At 44.1% G+C, this 9,414-nt stretch overlaps 2 protein-coding genes across 3 annotated transcripts in view; one reads left to right on the forward strand and one right to left on the reverse strand.

The window, feature by feature from the left end:
- Nucleotides 1–473: 473 nt before the first annotated feature.
- Nucleotides 474–2,543, forward strand: b9d1 (B9 protein domain 1). The gene is made up of 7 exons (XM_037689536.1): nt 474–655; nt 799–867; nt 963–1,071; nt 1,203–1,299; nt 1,407–1,469; nt 1,625–1,692; nt 1,883–2,543. The coding sequence occupies exons 1-7, from the start codon at nt 593–595 to the stop codon at nt 2,011–2,013; spliced, it is 600 nt and encodes a 199-aa protein (XP_037545464.1). The 5' UTR covers nt 474–592; the 3' UTR covers nt 2,014–2,543.
- A 2,590-nt stretch (nt 2,544–5,133) lies between these two features.
- The window catches only part of epn2 (epsin 2), a 44,765-nt gene continuing 40,484 nt past the window's right edge, over nt 5,134–9,414 (reverse strand). Inside the window, exons 7-10 of one of the 2 annotated variants that reach the window (XM_037688910.1) lie at nt 8,169–8,321; nt 7,557–7,646; nt 6,264–6,494; nt 5,134–5,812 (exon numbers count right to left, since the gene is read on the reverse strand). In XM_037688910.1, coding sequence (XP_037544838.1) covers nt 5,478–5,812; nt 6,264–6,494; nt 7,557–7,646; nt 8,169–8,321 — 809 coding nt within the window. In that variant the 3' untranslated portion in view covers nt 5,134–5,477. The remainder of the gene's footprint in view (nt 5,813–6,263; nt 6,495–7,556; nt 7,647–8,168; nt 8,322–9,414) is intronic. The other variant, XM_037688911.1, reaches the window with a different exon arrangement.

Below are 9,414 nucleotides of genomic sequence, written 5' to 3' on the forward strand. Positions count from 1 at the left end.
TCATGGCTTTCACTGGGCCTAATTGGCTTCTTTATCTGGATATTTGCTGCAAGTCCTGCCTGCTGAAAATTATCACCTTGCAGCTTCTCGTGTATTTAACATTTTGTGCTTTGTCTCATATTTCAACCTTGTTTTAATAATTGTTATTAAAAACAAACAGCAGGACCCATGTTCCTTGAAATATGTCTTATCAAAAAATAGCCTTATGTTCCCAAAACGGTAATATTTATAAGCTACATTATAACAACCTTCACAATTTAATATTTGAACTCAAACATCGCAAAACATTGTCACTTTATTATATTAATAATATTAGTAATAGTAGGTAGTACATTATATTATTATAACCTTGTCACAGGATCTTGATCGGGCTCTTCCTTTGCTCCATTAACTTTGCTTTTGGCGCCCTCTTGTGGTCATATGGGTCATTTCACACCCCTATCCGTGAGCTTTAATCAATTTTGAGCCATACTGGTAGCCGTAGGGTGGAGCAAACGTTGCCTTAGCAACGGCCTCCCTGCAACTTTGAACTTATGCTTCACAAGATTGTCATTAATGCAAATTTCTGTAGATTTGACCACTCAAGGCCTCGATGGCTACAAGCAGCTCGTCTGTGTTCCTTCTCACAGTGAACGGACAGATCGAGGGCGCGAACGTGAGTGCTTCTTCTTCTACGGTTGTTAGCTTAGCGGTTAGCATTAGCTACAACTGAGCGTCGGGATTTTCGTGGAATTTCTCAGTTGGTTTCGCGCCTGGACCACTTCCAGTGTTCATGACAACTTCTCTCTTGTATTTCAGTTTCCCGAATATGACAATTTGTATTGCAAATATTGTTACGTGTACGGCCACGATTGGGCTCCCACCACAGTGAGTAGCACTCAGGAGTATATAATGGCTGATAATAGGATTATGTTTGTTTTTGTGTCAGAATGAAATGTGTTTTGTCCATGTTTCCTCACCAGGGTCTAGAAGAAGGCATCACTCAGATAACATGCAAAAGCAGCCAGTCCAACAGGTTAATATGGAACTTCCCACTGGAAACCACCTTTAAGAGCACAAACCCATTTGGATGTAAGCAAATCACACTGACACGCATTTGCAGCTGTTATCATCTCCAGAACAAATTATTAGACCTTTGCTTTCCATTTTCAAATCTAAGTCCAGGCTGAGTGTTAATGCGTGTCTCACGGTTGGTTTTCCAGGGCCTCAGCTTGTGGTGAGCGTGTATGGTCCAGATGTGTTTGGCAATGATGTGGTCAGGGGCTACGGAGCAACGCACATCCCTTTCACACCTGGACAGTCGGTGTTTTTAGCTCCCCTCCACTAAACACCAACATAAAGCATGAAGTCGTTACTTCTTGTTTCCAGTTTTAAATTCAGACGATAATGTGGTTTCTCCTCCTCAGACAAAAAAGAACCATTCCCATGTTTGTTCCTGAGCCCACGTGGAGACTGCAGAAGTTCACAGGGTGAGATTTGTCTGATGAGCTGCACCTCAACCCATTTAAGTAGCTTGCAGTCTCTTCAGTGTTGGTGCTTTTTGCTCAGTTCTTTTTTAAAAATTAAAAATGCTTCGGTGGCTTCTTTGTGAAGAATAAGGTGCTTTTTTTCCCCTCTTGTTCAGCTGGTTGTTAGGACGGCGGCCCGAGTACACGGACCCTAAAGTTGTAGCGCAGGGGGAAGGCAGAGAAGGTTTGTGGTACATTCGTTTCTTTAAACACAAACACCGACACGTTAGTAGTTTTCATTCAGTTCAGGAATACAAGTTTATGTTTCCCTTTTTTTAAACGATTCTTCGTATGATAAACTGATCACCATTTAGCGCAGAATTTCTCCAAGGTTGGTTGTTTATTGTTCAATGAGTTATATTTTTCTACCGCAGTGACGAGGGTTCGGTCTCAAGGCTTCGTAACGGTTTCCTTCAACATCATGACTAAAGACATGAAGAAGATGGGCTACGATGCAGGACCACCTATCCCATCCAACACCCAGTCTGCCACACCCGACTCGTAGAGGAAATAACTCACTGCTCGTTATTTAAGCCTTCAGGATGTTTTTACGTTCACATCAAAAAATGCAAATTCATGTGAATTTACAGCAGTCAGCCATAACATTATAACCACTTCTCACGTTCGACACAAGCAAATACGGGGGGTATCTGAAATCGGGACATTGGATGTTTTTGACTTATCTGGATAGTATGAGTCGGTTTATTTAAAGTAATACTTTAGATCTTCTGAAGTGGAGTTCGACAGAACAATTGTTCAAATCCTACTTGCAGGTCTTTAAATAACCTGTTTGGAGAAACAGATTAATTCTGACAACAAAGAGTTAACAGCTAGTCCAACCACAGCCAATCAAAGTGGATTAAATTCCATATTTGGAATGTGATCACTTTGTAGAATCCTATAGTTGGGTTTTCACATCAAACCTCCAGTATGTAGGTTTGTTGTACCAATATGAGTAGTGTTAAAGTATCAGCGGTCATAATGTTATGGCTGAATGATGTTGATCCACAATACTGACCACAGATGACTTTATATGTAGCATGCATTTTCTACTGTTTGTACTTTTTAAATAAATGAATATTTTTATTTGAATATTCTTACTGCCGTTAAAACTAAACGAGTAGTTTGGACTAAATCCTCTCGTTCTCTAAAACCCTCAAAGGGACAAAGACTGGAGCCGCGGAGCTGAAGTGGAACATTTTATTTTGAACCAAATGCAGCTACAGATGTTGTCATCCAGCAGGGTGTGGCCTGCTGCGTTACGTGTTTAGAAGCCGTTAAAATACCACAATGACTTTTTCCTACAAAAAAATAATAACCCAGTACACGGAATAATAAGGTATACAGAAGAACAGTATGTTACAATAGTACAAATGATAAATTATATTATACAGTTATAATGCCGACAGGTTGAGCACAGTTTTACTAAAAAATAAAACAAAAGACCGTAAGCAGCCTGCTCCCAGCACTGAGTGGACACCTGGAGAATAAACGAGTCCATCCTCTTGATAAAAGTGGACTGAACACGTGGGGGCTGCGTTTTTAGAGATGTAGTGACGAGAAAATGTTCCAACCCACAGCCAAATTGATTATTTTATTTCATTTACTGCATCAACTCCACTTTTACAAGAGTAGCGTTTAGATCTGGTTGGAGTGAATTAAAGGCCAGTGGCTGGGGCAAACCCCACTTTTTGTATTCCACTTTTTTTTTCTTTTTTTTTTTTGCATATATCTCATCAAGAAATGTTTTCTGGTCCGCAAGACCCACAGAACCCATGGTGCTTAGCATTATTCAGTTCACACACCTGAGGCTGCCCCAGCTTTTTGCCTGAGAGAATGAAAGGTCTGTGTTGGTGGGAACAACTTACTGCAGCTGACCAGTAGGGGGAGCCAAACCACATAGAAAGACAGGAAAGATGCCTTCAGCTGCGAGAAACACTGGCAGTTGGAATAAATCCAGACATTTACGTACTTTTTTTTAAAGAAGAAAAAAAACTACACAATATGTGCAATTTCTCTTCCGCCTTGTTTCATAACCAGCAGAAGAAGAAGAGACGCTCAGCCTGCTGTCTGTAAATCCGTTAATATTTGTGACATGTTCCTACACAAACTCAACAGGATGTAAATTAGTTCAGACTTATATTACTGCTCATCTTGTATCATTTATAAACAGAAACAAAGACAAAGTTAGTGAAGTGTGACCCTACTGTTCAAAGTATTCAGCATCCACAGAAATCACAGTTGCTCTGACTTTGGTAACAGTTGTGCTCCTAGAAGAAAATTAACAGCCTATCCATGGAGGGTGAGTTTGAAAAGAAAATAAATCAAAATGACACATGGCTTTGCTAATGCACACCTCTGAAACTCAAAGGTTCGGCGTGGATGTACACCTAACAACGACAAAAGGAGAGCAACTGCATGAGCGCGGGCTTGTTTACACGCTGCAGGACTCCCCTCTTGCTATCAATAGACTGATCCTGGAACAGCTCTGTTTAAGAGCGCGAGCGCTCCGTCATGTTCTCGTACACAGATTAGCCAAAGCCATCTCTGCAGCCTCGTTACCGCGGTAACGCTCCTTGTACAGTTGCACACGTACATATAAACTTAAGGCTAGTGACAACTCCTTTTATCCAGTTGCACTTTGGAAAGTAAGGAAATTTTAAATCCATTTTTTTTTTTTACTTAATCTGCTCAATGAAATAAACTTGGAAGCTAAACTCACGCCTCACCACCACACCTCGTCATCCCTTTGACCCTAGACACGTACAAAGAAAAAATAATGTCCACAATGCCTTGCAGCATCCGTTTTGTTCAAATCAAACAATACTGAAACAGTTCATGTCATTTACTCTAAAAACATTAATGTGGGGAGGGGGGCAGTAGAAAATGCTTTAACTTGTGTGTTAGTATTTGTGCAGTAACTGGACACCTGTATGAGTACACAAACAGAGAAAAAAGTATTTTCACCACTTTAAAAAAAAAAAAAAAAGAAGTTTCTTCTCAGGAGTGTTCTTTGTGACATGACCCCTCGAGGTCAAAGTTCATGTGGAAGGTCAGAAAAAGGTTCAAGGTGGGGTTGGAAAAAGTGGGGTGGGGGTGTCTGCGCTTCAGATGTGACTGGGTAGTACCGAGAGCCGAGGCAGTGTGTGTGTGTGTGTGTGTTGTTTTATCCTCTACGCTAAGGTATAACGGTGAGTCCAACAGTCGCAGAAAGGAAACCGCCCCCTCACCCCCCCTCACCCCCCACCCTCACCCCATACCCCCCCCCTCACCCCCCACCCTCACAAAAGAAGCAAAATTGTGCAAAATTCCTGCTCTGAGACACAAAAACCCACACGCAGAGTAGAAAACACATCTGACCATCTTTCATCCTCCAGAGAGTAAAACTCACCAGAACATACACAGTGTAAAAGTACTGAGATGTGCACACTCACACACACACGTGCACACACTCACTCTCACGTGCACACTCACACAAACCAGCTGACAGAGCTTATAAAAGATTAGTTGTAGAGAAGAGATCAGGTTGTGGTGTTAGTACAGTTAGACGCTCCTGTCTCCCATAAAAGAGGGGAGGAGTGGTCCGAAGGGTGAGGAGGTGAGGGAGTGGGAGGAAGAAGTGGGTGTGGGGGTGGGGGTGGGGGGGGGGGGGGGGGGGGGGGGGGTTCTGTTCTGCCTCTGTGGAAAAACTGAACCCCACTGTGACTCTGAAAGTTTGTAGTTACAGGGTCTGTACCCGATAGTTTTAGGGTCGTCTAGGCAGCGTGTAGCTTCAGATGGGAAGGGTCAGGAAGTGTGTGTGTGTGTGTGGGGGGGGGGGGGGTTAGTAGCAGTCCAGGCTGCACCTGGTTAGGAGTGGCTTATATATGGATATATGGGATAAAATATCTCCTCGTCCATGTTGAAGCTTGTTGAGGAGCATGATGGAGACAAAGGTCGGGGCGGGGCTTCACGCTTCGTGTCACCCTCTCACAAAAGAAAGGGATTGGTGGTTCCAGCAGGATGTGTCCCCGCCTGGGGGGGCATGCTCATCAGCGGCTGGGGCATGGACATGGAGGCTGGAATCCCAGGACTCATCCCTGTGCCCGTTCCTCCCACAGCGCCAGCACCCATTCCTGGCATCCCGCGACCCATGGGAGCCATCCCTGGCAGGGGGACCATGGTGGGGGGCGGAGCCGAGGAGACGGGCTCTGCCATGCCACCAAAGCCAGAGGGCATCGGGCTGACACGCATCTGGTTGAGTGTGGGGGGAACCGGCTGGCTGACTTGGAATGGGTTGACATGGGAAGCTGGAGCAGAACCGCCTGCAGGAAACGAAACATCAGTTACTGACAGACAAGGTGGCCATTTTTAAGAACAAGGTGATGAACAGAGTCAGAGCAACTACAGGGGGATCAAGTTGATGAATCACACGAGTGACTTGTGGAAGCTAGACTTAGAGGAGAGGTGACTGTGAGCAGCAGTATCGTTTCATGCAGAGAAAGAGCACCACAGGCGCCATCTTTGCTTTGAGGATTCTGACGGCATCAAGGATCATTAACTTCACGGACGTATTAACATTAGAAGGAAATAAATGTCGAGGAATTACAGAAACCTATCAAACAATCCACAAAAATATAAAACAATGTACTGTTTATTTTTCTTAGGACTGTATTGTCTAAACTCAAGTCAATAAATATAGTTGGTAAAAACAACTAATTGGAGCTTTGAGTACATTTTACAGCGATGGATCGAGTCGTCTCGTTGAGCTCCTACCTGTGGAAGCCAAGAATGGGTTAACAGCTGGTGCCGGCTGGGCTGGTTTGGACACCAGAGAGTCCAAATTGACCAGGGCAGCATTGGGTCCCAGGAATGACTCTGGAGTCTTTCTAATTGGATTTGTGGTGATGGGAGATGTTGAGGTGGGCATGGGGTCAAAGAAGTCCAGGCTGCTGCTACTGGTAAGACTGACTTGTGAGGGGACAGAGGATGCTACGCCTCCATCCACTGAAAAAAAGAAAAAAGTGGGGGAGTTTTGGTTTATTTTAAATTAATAAAATTAAAATAAAAAACGCTTTGAATGAGCAAAACGCTCTAAAAACCAACAATTCTAATTTGATTTGCCAAATAGAAACTGCTACATGTCTCTTAGAGTCAACTGTTTAGACTTGTTCTAGTTTATCTTTTGATTTGTGCAAGTCACAGGTCCACTGCCCTTCTGCACCCGAGCGCCTGTATTCACATTTAGTGAAAAATAAACCCAGGTCGATGCAATAAAATGATGATGCTATTACAAGAAGACATCAGAGGCAGACAGCCTGGCTGTTTGTGTCAACAGCTGGACAGAAGCAGAGACGTTCTTTAAAGCACTAAAACCAGCTGAGCATGCCTGGGAGGACATGAGGAAATGTCCCAGAGGGCAACTTGGTGACATCAGACACAGCAGAGCGAAGCCCGTCCATACTGTGCATTAAAATCCTATTAATCTTGAATTTACATCGAGTCAGGTCTGTAACCATCACTCTGCAGATTACTCTTTTTCTCTTAATCTTCTGTCCTTCATCTTTAGTTTGTTTCTGATGAGCTAAAGCTCCGGTCTGACACAAATATGACCCTCGCACGCTTAAAGACCGAGCCAAACAAGTCGCTGGAATCTTGTCGGACGTCAACCTGAAAGGTTTACAATTCACCGTTAAACAAGGATTTCCATAAACTGGATCGCATGGAGATAAAAACGTGTTTAGTGCTGCACAAACAGAAGCTGCACCAGATACCACAGTGATACGAGACCAGATTTGGGCAGGCAGTTGCACCATAAATTATCCTTACTGCTAGATTTAAAATGCATTTAAAGGAAGAAGTCATCGACTTAAACAAGATGGCTCCAGTGGTGCAAACTGCCTCTGCTCAATTCTGGTGAGACATGCATACAAAGACAAGACCCAGTGTCTCCGTGCCCATGTGCAGAGACAAACGTGTCTGCAGACAGGTGTATTTTAAGACACAGAGAAAAATAAAATAAAAAACACAGACTCCGTGTCATTAGAGGGACAAAGACAGGGTGAGTACCAGTGGGGACAGAGGAAGAGCGCAGGCTGTCAAACTCTGAGAAGTCTTCTTTGGATGTACCATTGGACGTACTGAACAGGTCAAAGCTACCTGAAAGGAGACAACCCACACACACACACAAACACACACATACACAACAAAAATACACAGACAGTGCACAAAAGTCATATAAAAAGTAACAGAAACGCACAAAGACAAATGGAAGCAAACATTACAAGTACAGGTGAGTGTGGATCCCTCAGTAAGTAACAAATAAACATTACAAGGAACTGAAAGCATGCGGATGGGCCTGACTGTGGTGTGTTTGTGACCCATTGTGAGTTTAAACAAAAACCAGGTGTCTTCAAGGCACTCGTCAGTCACAGATCCCCTTTTACCAGAAAAGACACAGAAAACAGAAACCTCCCATAACTTTTTAACGATCAACAGGTTAACAGTGACATTATACCCTTTCAGTGGGTTTGAAAAGGTAGATGATGGATAAATATGATGCAATATACGTCGTTTCTTCGGGACATTTAGTTTTGGACTGTCCCAGTTGTTGCCTTCACAAAATATCATTAAAAATCTGTTAAACCAACCAAAGAGAAATTAAAGAGACAAAGTGTTTACTTGTGTTGGAGGTCTTGGGGCGGGCAGCTGCAGAGCCCCAGGGATCAGAGGCAGGAGTGGAGTTTGACACCCATGGGTCTGCGCTCCTCATGGAGGGGACAGAAGGAGGAGTGCCCCATGGATCGGAGGGTACTGCTGGCTTGGGGGCAGACCCTGAGGAAAAGTTCAGAGCTCAGTTTAAGGTGCAGTTTGACCACATAAACCAGGGGAGAGCCCTCAGAGAAATATTACTCAAAACATGATTTTTATTGAACATAAAACATTGAAATGGGAGTAAAAATACACAAACATTTAATTGTTTTACTTAAAAATCAAGGCACAATTTAAAACACCCACATCTTGTAGAAAAATTACAAAATTTTGAATAGACTTTTGCAGACTACTGAACTCGGTGTTTTCCCCAGATCAGTTCCCTTGGTGGTGCGCTCTCTTCAAATTTTATTTTTGTCGGGGGGGACGGGACAGAGTCACGTCTGTGTTGTCTGCCAGCTAGCTTAGTGCTGCGTTGCTGCCGGTTCTATTTCATCCCTCCTGACCGCCAGAGGGCGGTGCTGAAAGCACTGAATGTTCCCTTCGCGCATGCGCTGATTCGAGTAATAATACCAACGGAGTCACAGGTGTGACACGGATGACCAATCAGAGGCTATATAGCCCGACGTCATCCGCTGCTCTGCTCCTATTTTCTTCTCGCGCGCGGTTCAATTCAGGGCTTCAGCCCTTTGGACCTTTTCTGAACTTTTTACCGTCGTCGGAAGCCCGACTGCCCGTCTGCGGGAGTAGCGTGTTCGCCCTCCTAGGGCTGCGACGGTTTAACCCTGTTCAAAGGTATTTCTGCTGTTTCGTTGGGAACTACGGCTGTTTTCGCCTCTCCCAACTTACAGCGTCTGACTACTATGTGTGTGATTCAACACCGGTGAGTAGTTTTCCTTATATTTCGCCGTTGGTTAGCGGTAGCGTTCGCTCCGCTCACGCTTGTTAGGAGACCTCCAACCGCGTGGTCGGCTGGACTGTGCTCCGACGTTGTTTATGACTACTATGTGTGTGATTTAACACTGGTAAGTAGTGGTTTTTTGCTTATATTTTGCTATTTGGTTAACGGTAGCGTTCGCTCCGCTCTTGTTTACTGGAGGCCTCCAACCGCGTGGTCGGTTGGACCGTGCTCCGAAGTTTGTTTATTACGTAGCCAGCTGAGTTTCTGGCCTTGTTTTATTTGGTGAAGGCGAGTGTTCTCACCCCCTCTCCCAAT

Source organism: Nematolebias whitei, chromosome 15 (genome assembly GCF_014905685.2).
Source record: "Nematolebias whitei isolate Nwh7 chromosome 15, NemWhi1, whole genome shotgun sequence".
NCBI classification, from domain to species: Eukaryota; Metazoa; Chordata; class Actinopteri; order Cyprinodontiformes; family Rivulidae; genus Nematolebias; species Nematolebias whitei.

Coding starts and splice junctions, on each gene's coding strand:
- b9d1 (XM_037689536.1), top strand. CDS start 593: ATGGCTACAAGCAGCTCGTCTGTGTTCCTTCTCACAGTGAACGGACAG. Junction 656..798: donor GACAGATCGAGGGCGCGAAC/GTGAGTGCTTCT, acceptor CTTGTATTTCAG/TTTCCCGAATATGACAATTT. Junction 1,300..1,406: donor ATCCCTTTCACACCTGGACA/GTCGGTGTTTTT, acceptor TCTCCTCCTCAG/ACAAAAAAGAACCATTCCCA.